Source organism: Dryobates pubescens, unplaced genomic scaffold, assembly GCF_014839835.1.
Source record: "Dryobates pubescens isolate bDryPub1 unplaced genomic scaffold, bDryPub1.pri scaffold_107_arrow_ctg1, whole genome shotgun sequence".
In the NCBI taxonomy this organism is placed as follows: domain Eukaryota; kingdom Metazoa; phylum Chordata; class Aves; order Piciformes; family Picidae; genus Dryobates; species Dryobates pubescens.
Genome location: NW_026530698.1, coordinates 1 through 20044, shown reverse-complemented (window position 1 = coordinate 20044; position 20044 = coordinate 1). Strand labels below are relative to the sequence as shown.

The 20044-nt window shown below is 65.6% G+C and overlaps 1 protein-coding gene across 1 annotated transcript in view; it reads left to right on the top strand.

Moving 5' to 3' along the window:
* The window catches only part of LOC128899650 (neurexin-2-like), a 45043-nt gene extending 26968 nt beyond the window's left edge, over positions 1-18075 (top strand). The window contains exons 12-17 of the mRNA XM_054179315.1: positions 7127-7308; positions 9120-9291; positions 12379-12468; positions 14969-15288; positions 16542-16971; positions 18005-18075. Of these exons, the coding sequence (XP_054035290.1) occupies positions 7127-7308; positions 9120-9291; positions 12379-12468; positions 14969-15288; positions 16542-16971; positions 18005-18075 (1265 nt within the window). The remainder of the gene's footprint in view (positions 1-7126; positions 7309-9119; positions 9292-12378; positions 12469-14968; positions 15289-16541; positions 16972-18004) is intronic.
* Positions 18076-20044: the final 1969 nt, after the last annotated feature.

The window sequence follows — 20044 nt, the reverse complement described above, 5'->3', positions numbered from 1 at the left end:
GGCACACAGGGTGGTGCACAGAGGGCACACAGGGTGGCACAGAGGGCACAGGGTGGCACAGGGTGGTGCACAGGATAGCTCAGAGGGCACAGGGTGGTGCACAGGGTGGTGCACAGGGTGGCTCAAAGGGCACAGGGTGGCACAGGGGTGGCACAGAGGGCACAGGGTGGTGCACAGGGTGGCACAGAGGGCACACAGGGTGGCACAGGGGTGGCTCAGAGGGCACAGGGTGGTGCACAGGATAGCTCAGAGGGCACAGGGTGGCACAGGGGTGGCACAGAGGGCACAGGGTGGTGCACAGGGTGGCACAGAGGGCACAGGGTGGCACAGGGGTGGCTCAGAGGGCACAGGGTGGCACAGAGGGCACCTGTGTGGCCCTGGCACGAGGGCATCATGGCCCCAGGTCCCTTGTGCCAGGGCAGGAGGCTGCTGTGGGTCACTGTGGGGACCACCAGGAGGATGTCTGCAAGCTGCTGTGGGGCAGCTGCGACCCTGGGGGTCCCTGGGGGTCCCTATGGTCTCTATGGGTCCCTATGGCCTCTATGGGTCCCTATGACCTCTATGGCTCTCTATAGGTCTCTATGGGTCCCTATGGGTCCCTATGGCCTCTATGGCTCTCTATGGGTCCCTGTGGGTCACTATGGCTTCTATGGCTCTCTGTGGCTCCCTATAGGTTGCTATAGGTCCCTATGGCTCTCTATGGGTCCCTGTGTGTCCCTATGGGTCCCTATGGGTCCCTATGGCTCTCTATGGCTCTCTATAGGTCCCTATGGGTCCCTACGGCCTCTATGGGTCCCTATGGCCACTATGGCTCTCTATAGGTCTCTATGGGTCCCTATGAGTCCCTATGGGTCCCTATGGGTCCCTATGGCTCTCTATAGGTCTCTATGGGTCCCTATGGCTCCTATGGGTCCCTATGGGTCCCTATGGCTCTCTGTGGGTCTCTATAGGTCTCTATGGGTCCCTATGGTCTCTATGGGTCCCTATGGTCTCTATGTGTCTCTATGGTCCCTATGGGTCCCTATGGGTCCCTATGGCCTCTATGGGTCTCTATAGGTCTCTATGGGTCCCTATGGGTCCCTATGGCTCTCTATAGGTCTCTATGGGTCCCTATGGCTCTTTATAGGTCCCTGTGGGTCCCTATGGCTCTCTATGGGTCCCTATGGGTCCCTGTGGGTCACTATGGCTTCTATGGCTCTCTGTGGCTCCCTATAGGTTGCTATAGGTCCCTATGGGTCCCTATATCTCCCTATGGCTCTCTATGGGTCCCTGTGGGTCCCTATGGGTCCCTATGGGTCCCTGTGGCTTTCTATAGGTTGCTATGGGCCCCTCTATTTCTCTGCGGCTCCCTATGGGTCCCTCTGGCTCTCTATGGGTCCCTATAGGTCTCTATGGGTCCCTATAGGTCTCTATGGGTCCCTGTGGGTCCCTATGGGTCTCCGTGGGTCTCTATAGGTCCCGGCGGGTCCCCAGCATCCCCCATACCTTCCCCCCCACCTTCTCCGGTGGGTCCCGCCGTAGCCCCTCCCCCTCCCCCGCAGCCCCTCCCCCGCAGCCCCTCCCCCCTCCCCCGCCCCTCCCGCTGCAGCAGCGCCGCCGCCGCCGCCCCGCGCCCCACCGAGCCCCACCGAGCCCCACCGAGCCCCACCGCGACAGCGCCGAGCGCCCCACAGCCGCCACCCAGCGCCGCAGCCGGAGCCGCCCAGGCCAGAGCCGCCCCCCGCCCCACCGGCCCCATCCTCATCCTCCCCCCGCCCCACATCCTCATCCCCGGCCCCGCATCCTCATCCCCGGCCCCGCATCCTCATCCTCGGCCCCACATCCTCACCCTCGGCCCCACATCTTCATCCCCCTCCCCGGCCCCACATCCTCATCCTCGGCCCCACATCTTCATCCCCCTCCCTGCATCCTCATCCCCGGCCCCACATCCTCATCCTCGGCCCCACATCTTCATCCCCCTCCCTGCATCCTCATCCCCGGCCCCACATCCTCATCCTCGGCCCCACATCTTCATCCCCCTCCCCGGCCCCACATCCTCATCCTCGGCCCCACATCTTCATCCCCCTCCCTGCATCCTCATCCCCGGCCCCACATCCTCATCCTCGGCCCCACATCTTCATCCCCCTCCCCGGCCCCACATCCTCATCCTCGGCCCCACATCCTCATCCCCCTCCCTGCATCCTCATCCCCGGCCCCACATCTGCATCCCCAGCCCCACATCCTCATCCCCATCCCCCTCCCTGCATCCTCATCCTCGGCCCCACATCTTTGTCTCTCTCCCCCCATCCTCATCCCCACCCCCACACCTTCACCCCCGGCCCCACATCTTCAGCCTCCCCTCCCCATCTTCATCCTTCTCCCCACCCCTCCCCCCCCCCATCGCCCCCTCCCCCGGCCCACATCTCGCATCCTCTATCCTCGGTCCCCTTCCTCCATCTCCCCCCCCACCTCCTCCAGCCCCACATCCCCCCGGCCCCCCCCCCCAGCCCCTCCCCTCCCCGGACCATGTTCGACCCCCTCTGAGCCCCCCCCCCGCCCTGGCCCCCCCAGCCCCGGGGCCCCCCCGCGCCCCCCCCCCCCGTATGTTCTGAGCCCCGGGGGGGGGATCCAGACCCGGCACCCCCCGGACCCCCTCCCCAGGGGGGGGGCGGGAGCCCCCCGGCCCTTTTAGGGTGTCCGGGGACCCTCTGCTTAGCTCGGGGCGGGGGGCTGACCCCCCCCAGACCCATTTCGGGGGGTGCTTGGGCCCCCCCGGCCTTGTTCTAGTGGCGATTTGGGGGCTTCCCCTCCCCCATTCTTGGGGATTTGGGGCAGCTCGAGGCCCCTCGGCCCCATTTTGAGGCCCCCCCCCCTTAGACTCCATTTTGGGGCACCCCTCCCATTTTGGGGTTCAATCTTCCCCCCCCCGACCCCATTTTGGGGGTGCACCACTCCCTTCACTCCCTCTCCCCGTTTTTGGGGCTCCCCTTTCCCTTCCCCCTCCCCCGGTTTTGGGGTGTAGCCTCCTCCCCCCCCCCTCAACCCCAGACCCTATTTTGGGGCTCAATCCTCCCTCCCCCCCCCCCCGCAGCCCATTTTCGGGCTCGCCCCTCCCCCATATTTCGGGGAGCAGCCCCCATCCATTGCCCCCCCCTTCCTAGACCATATTAAGGGGGGGGTCCCTCTCCTTGCAGCCCCCCCCTCCTATTTTAGGGGGCTCTCCCTCCTCCCTCACCCCTGCTTTTGGGGGTCTCCTCCCTCCTCTCCCATCCCCACCCCACCCATTTCGGGGGTCACATTCCCCCCTCCCCCAATTTTGGGGGTCTTCCCCTCCCTCTATCCCCTCCTCCCCCCCCCCCCCCCCCCATTTCGGGGCTCTCCTCCTCTCCTTCATTTCATTTCCCCCTCCCCCGCCCCCAATTTCGGGGGGGGGTCTCCACTTTCCCTCTCATCTCCCTCCCCCCTCCCCCCTCCCCTGGGGGCGGCTCTCGGGGTGCTCTCCCCCTCCCCCCCGCTCCGAACCCCCCTCCCCACTTTCGGGGGCGCCGATGGGGGGGCGGCTGTGAGCCGATGGGTGCCCGGGGGGGCCCCGGGGCGCTGGCGCTGGCGCTGCTGGCGCTGGGGGGGCTGTGGGTGCCCGGGGGGTGCCCGGCCAGGGTCTCCTCCAGCCTCTCCACCACGCACCACGTCCACCACTTCCACAGCCGCCACGGCGCGGGGCCCATCGCCATCAACCGCGCGCCCTTCCTCACCCGCGGCGCCCACGGTGAGACCTTCCTCATCCTCAGCATCCTCCGGCAGCGCCAGAGGCGCCCCCGGCCCCGGCCCCGGCCCCGGCCCCGGCCCCCGGCCCCGGCCCCGGCCCCAGCCTCAGCCCCAGCCTCAGCCCCAGCCTCATCTCCAATCTCAGCCCCATCCCCATCCCCATCCTCATCCCCATCCTCATCCTCATCCTCATCCTCATCCTCATCCCCATCCTCATCCTCATCCCCATCCCCATCCCCATCCCCATCCCCATCCCCATCCTCATCCCCATCCTCATCCTCATCCTCATCCCCATCCTCATCCTCATCCCCATCCCCATCCCCATCCCCATCCCCATCCCCATCCTCCTCCTCCTCATCCCCATCCTCATCCTCATCCTCATCCCCCTCCTCCTCATCCTCATCCCCATCCTCATCCTCATCCTCATCCCCCTCCTCCTCATCCTCATCCCCATCCTCATCCTCATCCCCCTCCTCCCCCTCCTCCTCCTCCGGCAGCGCCCAGAAGCACCTCCGGCCCCGGCCCCGGCCCCCAGCCCCAGCCTCAGCCCCAACCCCATCCTCATCCTCCTCATCCTCATCTCCACCTTCAGCCTCAGCCCCATCTCCATCCTCATCCTCACCTTCCTCACCCACGGGGCTCCACAGTGAGACCTTCCTCATCCTCAGCATCCTCGGCAGTGCCAGAGGCAGCTCCGGCCTCAGCATCCTCATCCTCAGCTTCAGCCTCAGCCCCATCCACCTCATCCTCACCTTCATCATCTTCATCCCCTCATCCTCACCTTCATCATCTTCATCCCCTCATCCTCACCTTCATCATCTTCATCTTCAGCCCCATCCTCATCCTCAGCACCTTCATCTTCAGCCCCATCCTCATCCTCAGCACCTTCAGCCTCAGCCCCATCCTCAGCCTCACCTCCATTACCTTCAGCCTCAGCCCCATCTTCCTCACCTGCAGGGCTCATGCTGAGACCCTCCTCATCCTCAGCACCTTCAGCCCCATCCTCATCCTTGGCACCTTCATCTTCCTCCTCATCTTCATCAGCTTCAGCCACAGAGCTTTCGCAGCCACCCCCCAGACCTTCCCCTGCCTCACATAGGGACCCCCAGAGCAACCTTCCTCTTCCTCCTCTTCCTCTTAGGGACCCCCAGAGCAACCTTCCTCTTCCTCCTCTTCCTCTTAGGGACCCCCAGAGCAACCTTCCTCTTCCTCCTCTTCCTCTTAGGGACCCCCAGAGCAACCTTCCTCTTCCTCCTCTTCCTCTTAGGGACCCCCAGAGCAACCTTCCTCTTCCTCCTCTTCCTCCTCTTCCTCTTAGGGACCCCCAGACCAACCTTCCTCTTCCTGCTCTTCCTCCTCCTCCTCTTAGGGACCCCCAGAGCAACCTTCCTCTTCCTCCTCTTCCTCTTAGGGACCCCCAGAGCAACCTTCCTCTTCCTCCTCTTCCTCTTAGGGACCCCCAGAGCAACCTTCCTCTTCCTCCTCTTCCTCTTAGGGACCCCCAGACCAACCTTCCTCTTCCTGCTCTTCCTCCTCCTCCTCTTAGGGACCCCCAGAGCAACCTTCCTGCTTTTCCTCCTCCTCTTCCTCCTGGGGACCTCCAAATCAACCTTCCTCCTCCTCCTGACCCCAAACCCTCTCCTCCTCTTCCTCCTCCCCCTCTTCTCCTCCTCCTCCTCCTCCTTCTCCTGGGGACCCCTGGACCTTCCTTCCTCCTCCTCAAGACCCAGGCAGGCTTCATCCTCTCCTTCCTCATCCTCCCTGGGAGCCCCCAACCCCCCCAACCTGCTCCTCTTCCTCCTCCTGGGGACACCCAGCCTGGCCTTCCTCTTTCTCCTCCTCCTCCTTGCTGCCTGGAGATCCAGATGGGCTTCCTCCTCCTCTTCCTCCTCCTCCTCCTGGGCATCCCATCTGGCATTCCTCTTCCTCCTCCTCTTCCTCCTCCTCCTCACCTGCTCACAGGGACCCCCAAACCCTCCTCATCTTCCACCTCCTGGGCACCCCTCAGCCAGCCTCTTCCTCCTCTCCTGCTCACAGGGACCCCAAAACCCTCCTCCAGCCTTCCTCCTCGGCATCCCACCTGGCATTCCTCCTCCTCCTCCTCTTCTTCCTCCTCCTCCTCCTCCTCACCCTCTCCTGCTCATGAGCACCCCAAAGTCTCTCTCCTCTTCCTCCTGGGGACCCCCAGCCCTGTCCTGTTCCTCCTCCTCTTCCTCCTCCTCACGGGGACTCCACCTGCCCACCCCCAGCCTTCCTCCTCCTCCTCCTCCTCCCCCCCTCCTGCTGGGAGGAACTCCAAAACCTTCCTCCTCCTCCTCTTCCTCCCCTTAGAGACCTCAAATCCTCCAACCTTCCTCCTCCTCTCCTTCATTTTCCTTTTCCTCCTCCTCCTCCTCTCCCTCTTCCTCCTCAGGACCCCAAATCCTGCAGCCTTCCTCCTCCTCCTCTTCTTCTTCCATGCACCTTCCTCTTCCTCCTCCTCTCTCTCTTCCTCCTCCTCTTAGAGACTCCAAACTCCCAAACCTTCCTCCTCCTCCTTTTCCTCCTCCTCCTCCTCCTCCTCCCCAGCTTCCTCAGCCTTCCTCCTCCTCCTCCCTCTCCCATGTTCCTCCTGGGGACCCCAGACCTTCCTCTTCCTCCTCCTCCTCTTCCTCCCAGGGTCCCCCAGCCTGGCCCTTGCTCCTGCTGCTCTCTGTGGGGAGGGGGGGGAGGGGGGGGGAGGCTGCTGCAGGTCTGGGGGGGCTGTGTCGTCCCCACCCCCATCCTGTGCCAGGCCACAAGGGGTCTCCCCCTGCCCCCTCCCCCCCCAGCTCCTTCCTCTTGTCCCCCTTCCCATTTCCTCCCCCTGGGGTCTCCCCTTGACCCCTTCCCCATTTCCTCCTTCAGGGTCTCCCTTGACCCCCTCCCAATTTCCTCCCCCTTGCCCTCCCCATTTCCTTCCCCTCAGCTCTGGGGTCTCCTCTTGACCCCCAGCTCCTTCTTTGGGGTCTCTCCTTGATCCCCCCCCTCATTTCCTTCCCCTCAGCTCTGGGGTCTCCTCTTGACCCCCAGCTCCTTCTTTGGGGTCTCTCCTTGACCCCCCCCCTCATTTCCTTCCCCTCAGCTCTGGGGTCTCCTCTTGACCCTGAATTCCTTCTTTGGGGTCTCTCCTTGACCTCCCAATTCCTTCTTTAGGGCTTTCCCCCCCTCATTCCTCCCTCCCCTCCATTTCCTCCCCTTCAGGGTCTCCCAATCCCCTCCCTCCCCCCCCTCAGCTTCCATCCCTTCCCCCCCCCCCCCCCCCCTTTCCCCCTTCCCTTTTCCCCTTCCCTTTTCATCCTGCGTTAATTCCTTCTCCCCCTTCCTCTTCTTCCTCCTCCTCCCCCTCCCCCCCCCCTTCCAGCTGGCACCACCTACATCTTCGGGCGCGGGGGGGCCCTCATCACCTACACCTGGCCCCCCAACGACCGCCCCAGCACCAGGGCGGATCGGCTGGCGCTGGGCTTCAGCACCAGGCAGAGGGACGCAGTCCTGCTGCGGGTGGAGAGCGCGGCCGGGCTGGGAGACTTCCTGCAGCTGCACATCGTGAGCCAGGGGGCAGGGCCGGGGGGAGGGGGCGGGGAGGGGGGGAGGGGTGAGAGAGAGGCGGGGAGGGGTGAGAGAGAGGGGGGGAGTGGGGAAAAGAGGGGGGGGAAGGGGGAAAGGGGATGGGGAAGGGGAGAAAAGGAGGGGGAAAGAGGATGGGGAGGGGGTGGAGAGGGGTGGGGAGGGGGTGGGAGTGAGGAAAAGAGGGGGAAGGATATAGAAGTGGGGGAAAGGGGATGGAGAAGGGGGGAAAAGGAGGGGGAAGGAGGATGGGAAGGGGGTGGGAGTGAGGAAAAGAGGGGGAAGGATATGGAAGTGAGGGAAAGGGGATGGAGAAGGGGGGAAAAGAAGGGGGAAGGAGGATGGGGAGGGGGTGGAAAGGGGTGGGAGGGGGTGGGGAGGGGGTGGAAGTGGAGAAAAGAGGGGGAAAGGATATGGAAGTGGGGGAAAGGGGACGGAGAAGGGGGAAAAGGAGGGGAAAGAGGATGGGGAGGGGGTGGAGAGGGGTGGGGAGGGGTGGGGAGGGGGTGGGAGTGGGGAAAAGGGGATGGAGAAGGGGGGAAAAGGAGGGGGAAGGAGGATGGGGAGGGGGTGGAGAGGGGTGGGGAGGGGTGGGAGTGAGGAAAAGAGGGGGAAGGATATGGAAGTGGGGGAAAGGGGATGGAGAAGGGGGAAAAAGGAGGGGGAAAGAGGATAGGGAGGGGGTGGAGAGGGGTGGAGAGGGGTGGGGAGGGGTGGGGAGGGGTGGGGAGGGGGTGGGAGTGGGGAAAAGGGGATGGAGAAGGGGGAAAAAGGAGGGGGAAGGGATGAGGAAGGGGGAAAAGGGAGGGAAAGGGGAGGGGGAGGGGGAAAGGAGATGGGGAGAGGGTGAGAGTGGAGGAAATGGGGAAGAAGCAGGGGAGAAAGGGGGGAAAAGGAGGGGAAATGGGGTGGGGAGGGGGCAGGAGTAGAGGAAAGGAGGTGGGAGTGGGAAGAGGAGGGGAGGAAGGGGATGGGAGTGAGGGAAAGGGGATGGGGAGGGGGTGGGAGGGGAGGGAATTAGGATGGAGTGGAGGAAGTGGGGGCAGGAAGAGGGAAAAAGGAGGTGGAAAGCAGGGCTGGGGGTGGAGGAAATGGGGGTGGGGGAGGAGGAAATGGGGGTGGAAAGACTGTGGAAGTAGAGGAAAGGGGTAGGAAGGGGAAGAGGGAGTAGCAGTGGGAGTGGAGGAAATGGAGAGGGAAATGAGGACAAGGGGGAGGGATGGGGGTGGGAAGGGGGACAGGGACCCCCGGGGCAGGGGCTCAGGAAGTGCTGGGCAGGGGCCCAGGGATGGAGGCAGGGACCCCCGGGAGGGGACAGGGACCCCCGGGGTAGAGACAGGGACCCCCGGGGCTGGGGCACAGGAAGCACGGGGCAGGGGGCAGGGACCCAGGGATGGAGGCAGGGACCCCCGGGAGGGGGCAGGGACCCCTGGGGCGGGGGCACAGGAAGCGCCGGGCAGGGACAGGGGCTCGGGAATGGGGACAGGGACCCCCGGGGCGGAGACAGGGACCCCCGGGAGGGGGCACAGGAAGCGCCGGGCAGGGACAGGGACCCCAGGGAGGGGGCAGGGACCCCCGGGGCGGAGACGGGGACCCCGGGGCGGGGGCACAGGAAGCGCCGGGCAGGGGCAGGGGCTCGGGGATGGGGACAGAGACCCCCGGGAGGGGGCAGGGACCCCCGGGAGGGGGCACAGGAAGCGCCGGGCAGGGGCTGGGGCCCGGGGATGGGGACAGGGACCCCCGGGAGGGGGCGGGGACCCACCGGTGCCCCTTGCGCCCTCCCCCCACAGGAGCAGGGGGCCGTGGGGGTGCTCTTTAACGTGGGCACCGAGGACATCTCGCTGGCGGAGCGGGGGGCGCCGGTGAGCGATGGTCGCTTCCACGTGGTTCGCTTCACCCGCAGCGGCGGCAACGCCACCCTCCAGGTGGACGGCGGCCCCCTGCACGAGAGATACCCACCAGGTACCACCCCCACCCCCACCCCCCCCGGGGCACCCCCCCCCGGCCGCCACGGGCACCCCGGGGCCAGCCCGTGGCACCTATGGACGCCCCAGGGCCAGCCTGTGGTACCCTATGGCACCTATGGGCACCCCAGAGCCAGCCTGTGGTACCCTATGGCACCTATGGGCACCCCAGAGCCAGCCTGTGGTACCCTATGACACCTATGGGCACCCCAGAGCCAGCCTATGGCACCTATGGGTACCCCAGAGCCAGCCTATGGTACCCTATGGCACCTATGGGTACCCCAGAGCCAGCCTATGGCACCTATGGGCACCCCAGAGCCAGCCTGTGGCACCTATGGGTACCCCAGAGCCAGCCTATGGTACCCTATGGCACCTATGGGTACCCCAGAGCCAGCCTATGGCACCTATGGGCACCCCAGAGCCAGCCTGTGGCACCTATGGGTACCCCAGAGCCAGCCTATGGTACCCTATGGCACCTATGGGTGCCCCAGGGCCAGCCTATGGCACCTATGGGCGCCCCAGAGCCAGCCTATGGCACCTATGGGCACCCCAGAGCCAGCCTGTGGCACCTATGGGTACCCCAGAGCCAGCCTATGGTACCCTATGGCACCTATGGGTGCCCCAGGGCCAGCCTATGGCACCTATGGGCACCCCAGAGCCAGCCTATGGCACCTATGGGTGCCCCAGGGCCAGCCTATGGCACCTATGGGTACCCCAGGGCCAGCCTGTGGTACCCTATGGCACCTATGGGCACCCCAGAGCCAGCCTATGGCACCTATGGGTGCCCCAGAGCCAGCCTATGGCACCTATGGGCGCCCCAGAGCCAGCCTATGGCACCTATGGGTGCCCCAGGGCCAGCCTGTGGTACCCTATGGCACCTATGGGCACCCCAGAGCCAGCCTATGGCACCTATGGGTGCCCCAGAGCCAGCCTATGGCACCTATGGGTGCCCCAGGGCCAGCCTATGGCACCTATGGGTACCCCAGGGCCAGCCTGTGGTACCCTATGGCACCTATGGGCACCCCAGAGCCAGCCTATGGCACCTATGGGTGCCCCAGAGCCAGCCTATGGCACCTATGGGTGCCCCAGAGCCAGCCTGTGGTACCCTATGACACCTATGGGCACCCCAGGGCCAGCCTATGGCACCTATGGGCACCCCAGAGCCAGCCTATGGCACCTATGGGTGCCCCAGGGCCAGCCTATGGCACCCTATGGGTACCCCAGAGCCAGCCTGTGGCACCTATGGGTACCCCAGAGCCAGCCTATGGTACCCTATGGCACCTATGGGTACCCCAGAGCCAGCCTATGGTACCCTATGGCACCTATGGGTGCCCCAGGGCCAGCCTATGGCACCCCAGAGCCAGCCTATGGCACCCTATGGGTACTTCAGAGCCAGCCCATGGCACCCGTGGGTGCCCCAGAGCCAGCCCGTGGCACCTGTGGGCACCCCAGAGCCAGTCCATGGCACCTATGGGTGCCCCAAAGTCACCCCTATGGCACCCACGGGTGCCCCAGTGCCAGCCTATGGCACCCATAGGTACCTGTGGTCACCCCAGAGTGCCCCTGAGGCACCTCTTGGCACCCTATAGGACCTGTGGGCACCACTGAGCTGCTCCCTGGCACCCCACAGCCACCCCCCTGTGGCACCCATGGGTACCCCCCAGCTACCCTGTGGCATCCTGGGGGCCACCCCATGGCACCCAGAGGTGCACCAGGGGGTCAAAGCCACCCTGTGGGCACCCACGGGCATCCTCAACCCACCCGTGGCACCTATGGGCACCCTACACCCACCCTCTACCCAGCCAATGGCACCTATGGGCACCCCAGGGTGCGCCCCTGGCACCCCCAACACCTCCCCCCCCGCCCCCATTTAAAGCCCCCTAAAGGCCTCATAAACGCCCCACCCCTGCCACGCCCCCCAAGGGTGGCACCAATGGCGGCACTGTGCCCCTGGTGACCCTCACCACCGGGGCCTGGTGACCCTGGTGGTGGCACCAGGGTGGTGCCAGGGCTGATGCCAACCCCTGCCCTGTGATGCCATCATGGTGCCATCATGGTGCCACCAACACCACCCCCCCCGATGCCACCGCTGATGCCAGCACACATCCCCCCCCCCCCCCCCAGCAGTGCCCAAAGGGCACCGGGACGGTGCCAGCCTCACCGCAGCAGTGCCAGCAGTGCCCAGGTCTCTGCCCCCCGCTGCCCCCCGGGGCTGTGCCCCCCTGGGCTGTGCCCCCCAGCGGCCTTGCCCTTGGCTTGTGCCCCCCCCCCAGGCAGCACTTTCCTGGCCATGCCCCCCCGGGCTGTGCCCCCCGGGGCCGTGCCCCTCCCGGCAGTGCCACCCTGGCCATGCCCCTCCCGGGCTGTGCCCCCCGGGGCCGTGCCCCTCCCGGCAGTGCCACCCTGGCCATGCCCCCCCGGGCTGTGCCCCCCGGGGCCGTGCCCCTCCCGGCAGTGCCCCCCTGGCCATGCCTCCCGGGCCGTGCCCGCCCCAAGCTGTGCCCCCCCGGGGCCGTTCCCCTCGGGCCGAGCCCCCCCCCTCCCCCCCCCCAAGGCGGTGCCCTCCTGGCCATGTCCCCCCGGGGCCGTGCCCCCCCGCCCTCTCCGTGCCCTCCCCCGGGGCTTTGCTTGCCGGCCCGCGGCCCCGCTCCCGGCCGTGCCCTCGGGGCCGTGCCCATGTTGTGCCCTCAGGGCCGCGCCCTCGGGGCCGTGCCCATGCCGCACCCTCGGGGCCGCGCCCTCGGGGCCGTGCCCATGCCGCGCCCTCGGGGCCGCGCCCTCGGGGCCGTGCCCATGCCGTGCCCTCGGGGCCGTGCCCATGCCGTGCCCTCAGGGCCGTGCCCTCGGGGCCGTGCCCATGCCACGCCCTCGGGGCGGCGCCCTCGGGGCCACGCCCTCTGAACCGTCCCCCCCCCCGCCCCGAGCCGTACCCCACAAGCTCTGCTCCTCCCCTCCCGGGGCTTTGCTTCCCGGCCCGTGGCCCCGCTCCCGGCCGTGCCCTCGGGGCCGTGCCCCCCCGGCAGCGCCCCGCTGGCAGTGCCCGGGCCGTGCCCCCCGCCGTGACGCTCTTCTCCTCCCTCCGAAGGCAGCGGGGACAGCGAGCGGCTGGCCCTGGCACGGCAGCGCATCCCCTACCGCCTGGGCAGGGTGGTCGATGAGTGGCTGCTCGACAAAGGTAACCCCGAGACAGGCCCCGCCCAGTGCCCACCCCCCACCCCGCCCCGCCCGGGCAGCCGGCAGGGGCACCCCGGCAGGGAGGGTGCCACCCAGCTGGGCACCCCGGCAGCGGGGGAGCCGGGGCAGGGGCACCCCGGCAGGGGGGTGCCACCCAGCTGGGCACCCCGGCAGCGGGGGAGCCGGGGCAGGGGCACCCCGGCAGGGGGGTGCCACCCAGCTGGGCACCCTGGCAAGGGTCTGCCATCGATTTGGGCACCCCTGGCACCAGGGCAGGGGGGCAACCCGGCAGCGGGGGCCACGGATGTGGGGAGCCAGGATTCGGGGCCCCTGGCAGGGGCACCCCGAGAGCCCTGGCACAGGGGCACCCCGAGAGTGAGGCCATGGCAACGGGCAGCCAGGGCCCCCTGGCAGGGGCACCCCAAGAGCTGTGACCCCTGGCAGGGGCACCCCAAGAGCTGGCACCCACAGGTCTGGGGCACCCTCAGAGCCCTGGCACAGGGGCACCCCAGCAGCGGGGGCCACGGATGTGGGGAGCCAGGCCTCAGGGCCCCCTGGCATGGGCACCCCAGCAGCTGTGCCCCCCAGATCTGTGCCCCCCCACTGCCTGGGTGTCCCCCCCCCCCGGCTGGCTGCCCCCCCCCCGCTGCCCCTCCCCCGCTCCCAGGACCTATTTTTTGTGTCCTGCGCCCGGGCGGAAGGATCCAGCCCTGCCCCCCCCCCCCCCCCCCCCCGCCCCCTCGCGGTATTAACCCCCCCATAACCGCCCCCCCCCGAGCCGGGACCCCCAAACGCCGCTAACCCCCCCCCTAAACCGCGCTTTAACCCTTTGAGTGCTGCCGCCCCCCCCCCCTAAAAGAGCATAACCGGAGCTAAACCTCCTCATAACCACTCTCTAATTAGCCACTAATTAACGGGGGGGGGGTCGGCAGAAGCTGCCCCCTCCCCCCCCCCCCCAGTCAGGCAGGATCTGCCCCCCTCCCCCCCCCCCCAAGCTCCTCCTTTTCAGCACCCCCAAAAATGGCTGAATTAAGCCCAGAATAAGAGGGGGAATCCCCCCCCCCCCCGACCCCCCCCCCCGGCACAGCTCAGAGGGTTAAAGGGGGAGGGGGGTATGGGGGGGGGGGAGGTGAGCCCCTTTAACCCACCCCGGGGTGGGGCATGGGGGTGGGGTGCTGGGGGTTAGTGGGAAGGGGCTGGGGGGGGCACGAGGAGGAGGTTAGGGGGTCCTGGGGGTGGGTTGGGGGCACTGGGGGGGGGGGGGGGTAGGGCAGAGGGCTGTTCCTGGTGAGACACAGGCGTGTGCAAGGTGAACCAGGACCCCTGTGCAACACAACCATGGCCCTCGTGCAAGGCCCCAGGGAGCAGAGCACCCTTGTGCAAGGCTCTTGTGCAAGGCTCCAGTGCAAGGCCCCAGGGAGCAGTGCACACTTGTGCAAGGCTCTTGTGCAAGGCCCCAGGGAGCTGTGCACACTTGTGCAAGGCTCTTGTGCAAGGCCCCAGGGAGCAGTGCACCCTTGTGCAAGGCTCTTGTGCAAGGCCCCAGGGAGCAGTGCACACTTGTGCAAGGCTCTTGTGCAAGGCCCCAGGGAGCTGTGCACAACTGTGCAAGGCTCTTGTGCAAGGCCCTCGTGCCAGGCCCCAGGGAGCAGTGCACACTTGTGCAAGGCTCTTGTGCAAGGCCCTCGTGCCAGGCCCCGGGGAGCTGTGCACAACTGTGCAAGGCTCTTGTGCAAGGCTCTTGTGCAAGACCCCAGGGAGCAGTGCACACTGGTGCAAGGCTCTTGTGCAAGGCTCTTGTGCAAGACCCCAGGGAGCTGTGCACAACTGTGCAAGGCTCTTGTGCAAGGCCCCAGGGAGCTGTGCACAATTGTGCAAGGCTCTTGTGCAAGACCCCAGGGAGCTGTGCACACTGGTGCAAGGCTCTTGTGCAAGGCTCTTGTGCAAGGCTCTTGTGCAAGGCCCCAGGGAGCAGTGCACAATTGTGCAAGGCTCTTGTGCAAGGCTCTTGTGCAAGGCCCCAGGGAGCAGCGCACACTGGTGCAAGGCTCTTGTGCAAGGCTCTTGTGCAAGGCCCCAGGGAGCAGTGCACAATTGTGCAAGGCTCTTGTGCAAGGCTCTTGTGCAAGACCCCAGGGAGCTGTGCACAACTGTGCAAGGCTCTTGTGCAAGGCCCCAGGGAGCTGTGCACAATTGTGCAAGGCTCTTGTGCAAGACCCCAGGGAGCTGTGCACACTGGTGCAAGGCTCTTGTGCAAGGCTCTTGTGCAAGGCTCTTGTGCAAGACCCCAGGGAGCAGTGCACACTGGTGCAAGGCTCTTGTGCAAGGCTCTTGTGCAAGGCCCCAGGGAGCTGTGCACAACTGTGCAAGGCTCTTGTGCAAGGCCCTGGTGCCAGGCCCCTCCCCCCCCCCCGCCGCCCGCTCGCCTTGCACGCGCCTCGGTGCCGCCCCGCCCGGCGCCGCGCCCGGCACGCGCGTGTGCCACGCCTCTCTCCCCGCAGGCCGCCAGCTCACCATCTTCAACAGCCAGGCGCGGGTGCGGGTGGGGGGCCGGGACCGGGGCCGCCCCTTCCAGGGGCAGCTCTCGGGGCTCTACTACAACGGCCTGAAGCTGCTGGCGCTGGCGGCCGAGGGCCACCCCCGCGTGCGGCTGGAGGGCGACCTGCGCCTGGTGGGGGAGCCGCCGCCGCCCCCCGCCCCCCCCGGCGCCACCCCCGCCCCCCCCGACATGGCCACCACCATCATGGAGACCACCACCACCATGGCCACCACCACCACCCGCCGCGGGCGCTCCCCCACCCTGCGCGACACCGTGGCACAGGTCGGTAGGGGGCGCCGGGGAGCGATGGCGGGGGGGGGGAGGGGGCAGGGAGGGAGCGCTGGGGGGCGTTGGGGAGCAGTGGGGGCAGTGGGGAGCAGTAGGGGGCAGTGGGGAGCAGTGGGGGGCAGTGGGGAGCGCTAGGGGGCAGTGGGGAGCGCTAGGGGGCGCTGGGGAGCACTGGGGGGCCCTGGGGAGCACTGGGGGCAGTGGGGAGCGCTAGGGGGCGCTGGGGAGCACTGGGGGGCGCTGGGGAGCGCTGGGGGCAGTGGGGAGTGCTGGGGGGCAGTGGGGAGCACTGGGGGCAGGGAGGGAGTGCTAGAGGCAGTGGGGAGCACTGGGGCAGTGGGGAGCGCTAGGGGGCGCTGGGGAGCACTGGGGGCAGTGGGGAGCGCTAGGGGGTGCTGGGGAGCACTGGGTGCAGTGGGGAGCGCTAGGGGGCGCTGGGGAGCACTGGGGGCAGTGGGGAGCGCTGGGGGCAGGGAGGGAGGACTAGAAGCAGTGGGGAGCACTGGGTGCAGTGGGGAGCGCTGGAGGCAGTGGGGAGCACTGGGGCAGTGGGGAGCGCTAGGGGGCGCTGGGGAGCGCTGGGGGCAGTGGGGAGCACTGGGGGCAGGGAGGGAGCGCTAGAGGCAGTGGGGAGCGCTGGAGGCAGTGGGGAGCACTAGGGGGCGCTGGGGAGCGCTGGGGGCAGTGGGCAGCGCTAGGGGGCGCTGGGGAGCACTGTGGGCAGTGGGGAGTGCTGGGGGGCGCTGGGGGCAGTGGGGAGCACTGTGGGCAGTGGGGAGCACTGTGGACAGTGGGGAGTACTGGGGGGCTCACAGGGGGCGCTGCTGAGTGCTGCAGGGGCAATGGGGAGCAATGGGATCCCACTGGGGGTGCTCTGGGGGGGGCTTCTCAGTGCCAGGGGCCCCTTTGGGGGTGGCTCTGGGGGGGTCTCAGTGCCAGGGGTCCCTTTGGGGGTGCTCGGGGGGGTCTCAGTGCCAGGGGCCCCTTTGGGGGTGCTCTGGGGGGGGGGGTCTCAGTGCCAGGGGTCCCTTTGGGGGTGCTCTGGGGGGGTCTCAGTGCCAGGGGTCCCTTTGGGGGTGCTCTGGGGGGGTCTCAGTACCAGGGGCCCCTTTGGGGGTGCTCTGGGGGGCGGTCTCAGTGCCAGGGGTCCCTTTGGGGGTGCTCTGGGGGGGTCTCAGTGCCAGGGGTCCCTTTGGGGGTGCTCGGGGGGGGGCCCTGGCACAGGGTGACCCCCGGTGCCCCCCCAGAACACGGACGACCTGCTGGTGGCCTCTGCCGAGTGCCCAAGCGACGATGAGGACCTGGAGGAGTGTGAGCCTGGCACAGGTGGGTGCTGCTCCTGCCCCCCCCAGCCTGGCACCGCCTGGCACTGCCTGGTGCACACCTGGCACCGCCTGGCACATGCCCGGCACCGCCAGGCACTGCCTGACAACATCTGGCACATGCCTGGCACTGCCTGGCGCCACCTGGCACACCGCCTGGCACTGCCTGGCGCCACCTGGCACACCGCCTGGCGCTGCCTGGTGCCACCCACCCGGAGCTGCTTGGTGCACCCCTGGCACCGCCTGGCACTGCCTGGCACATCGGATGGCAGCGCCTGGCACACTGCCTGCCGCATCGCCTGGCACTGCCTGGTGCACCCCTGGCACCGCCTGGCACTGCCTGGCACCGTCCTGGGCACAGGGAGCCTGGCACATGGCCAGCGCTCAGCCACTCACAGGAGTGCACCAGGGCTGCTTGCACTCACACTCACACTCACCCTTACACACTCACCCTTACACTCACACTCACACTCACCCTTACACACTCACACCCTTACACACTCACACTCTCACCCTTGCACACTCACACCCTTACACACTGACACTGACACTCTCACCCTTACACACTCACCCTTACACACTCACACTCACCCTTGCACACTCACACCCTTACACACTCACACTCACTCACACTCTCACCCTTGCACACTCACACCCTTACACACTCTCACCCTTACACACTCACACTCTCACCCTTACACACTCACACCCTTACACACTCACACTCTCACCCTTGCACACTCACACCCTTACACACTGACACTGACACTCTCACCCTTACACACTCACCCTTACACACTCACACTCACTCACACTCTCACCCTTACACACACACCCTTACACACTCATACTCACACTCTCACCCTTACACACTCACACTCACCCTTACACACTCACACCCTTACACACTCACACTCACCCTTACACACTCACACTCACTCACACTCTCACCCTTACACACTCACCCTTACACACTCACACTGACACTCACCCTTACACACTCACCCTTACACACTCACACTCACCCTTACACACTCACACCCTTACACACTCACACTCTCACCCTTGCACACTCACACCCTTACACACTGACACTGACACTCTCACCCTTACACACTCACCCTTACACACTCACACTCACACTCTCACCCTTGCACACTCTCACCCTTGCACACTCACACCCTTACACACTGACACTGACACTCTCACCCTTACACACTCACCCTTACACACTCACACTCACACTCTCACCCTTGCACACTCACACCCTTACACACTCACACACTCTCACCCTCTCACCCTCACCCTCAGCCCCTCACTCCCCTCCCCCACATGTGCACACTCCCCCACCCCCGTGCCAGGCTCACACTCACTCCTTGCACACTCAGTGTCCACCAAGGTGGGGGGGGGGGGGGGGCCTGCTGCAAGCCCCTCCCCTGGCCCCACCCCCCCGGACTGACTGCTGGGACTGGGGGGGCACAGGGAGGGACCCCCCTGGGGGTCACCTGCTGCCGCTGGGGCCTCTGCGAGGACCCCACCTCCCCCCCCCCCACCTTGAGGGTCCCAGGGACCCTCCTTGACCCCACGGCCACCAATGCCCTCCCAGCCCCACACCCACCCATGGTGGTCCCATGGACCCCCCTGCCCCTCACTCACCCAGCCCAGGGGTGTCTCCTGGACCCCTCCCAGCACCTTTGGCTGCCCCTCTGACCACCCCAAGCCGCTCCAGGGGGTCCCCTGGACCCCCCAGACCCCCAAACCCTCCCTGGGGAGTCCCCTGGACCCCCACCCAGCACCCGTGGGTCCCCCCCAGGTGCCCCCCCAGCCACCCAGGGTGTTCCTTGGACACCCCCTGGGGCACCTTAGGTTGCCCAAAGCCCCACTGGAGCCCCACGGTGGGGGGGGAGAGCGGCAGCAGGGGAGGGGTCAGTGAGGGGGGAGGAGGAGGGGGACGGACAGGAGGACAGCCCTGGACTGACGGACAGACGATGGACGAAGGACAGAGGACAGAGGACAGAGGGGGAACAAGGATGGAGATGGATAGAGATGGATGATTGGCTGATGGCTGGCTGATGGTTGATGGTTGGATGGTGGTTGGTTGATGGTTGATGGTTGGTTGATGGTTGGCTGATGGTTGGCTGATGGTTGATGGTTGGATGGTGGTTGGTTGATGGCTGGCTGATGGTTGGCTGATGGTTGATGGTTGGATGGTGGTTGGTTGATGGTTGGCTGATGGTTGGCTGATGGTTGATGGTTGGATGGTGGTTGGTTGATGGTTGGCTGATGGTTGGCTGATGGTTGATGGTTGGATGGTGGTTGGTTGATGGTTGGCTGAGGATGGTTGGTTCATGCTTGGTTCATGCTTGACTGATGATGGTTGATGGTTGGTTGATGGTTGATGGTTGGTTGATAGTTCATTGATGGTTGATGGTTGGCTGATGGTTGGCTGATGGTGATTGGCTGATGATGGTTGATGGTTGGCTGATGGCTGGCGGATGATGGTTGGTTGATGGTTGGATGGTGGTTGGCTGATGGTTGGCTGAGGATGATTGGCTGATGGATGATGGTTGGTTGATGGTTGGGTGATGATGGTTGGTGGATGGTTGATGATGGTTGGTTTATGGTTGGCTGAGGATGGTTGGTTGATAGTTCGTTGATGGTTGATGGTTGGCTGATGATGGTTGGTTGATGGTTGGCTGATGGTTGGTTGATAGTTGGCTGAGGATGATTGGTTGATGGTTGATAGTTGTTTGATGGTTGGCTGATGGTTAGCTGGTGATGGTTGGCTGATGGTTGACGGTTGGATGATGATGGTTGGTTGATGGTTGTTTGATGATGGTTGGTTGATGATTGGTTGATGGATGTCTGATGGTTGGTTGATGGTTGGCTGTTGATGGTTGGCTGATGATGGTTGGTTCATGCTTGGTTCATGCTTGACTGATGATGGTTGATGGTTGGCTGATGATGGTTGGTTGATGGTTGATGGTTGGATGGTGGTTGGTTGATGGTTGGCTGATGATGGTTGGTTCATGCTTGGTTCATGCTTGACTGATGATGGTTGATAGTTGGCTGATGATGGTTGGCTGATGGTTGGTTGATGGTTGGATGATGATAGGTGGTTGATGGTAGGCTGATGGTTGGCTGATGGTTGGTTGATGATAGGTGGTTGATGGTTGGCTGATGGTTTATGGGTGGCTGATGATGGTTGGCTGATGGTTGGTTGATGGTTGTTTAATGGTTAGCTGGTGATGGTTGGCTGATGGTTGATGGATGATGATGGTTGGCTGATGGTTGATGGTTGGATGATGATGGTTGATGGTTGATGATGGTTGATTGATGATTGGTTGATGGATGTCTGATGGTTGGCTGATGATGGTTGGCTGATGGTTGGCTGATGATGGTCGGTTGATGGATGTCTGATGGTTGGT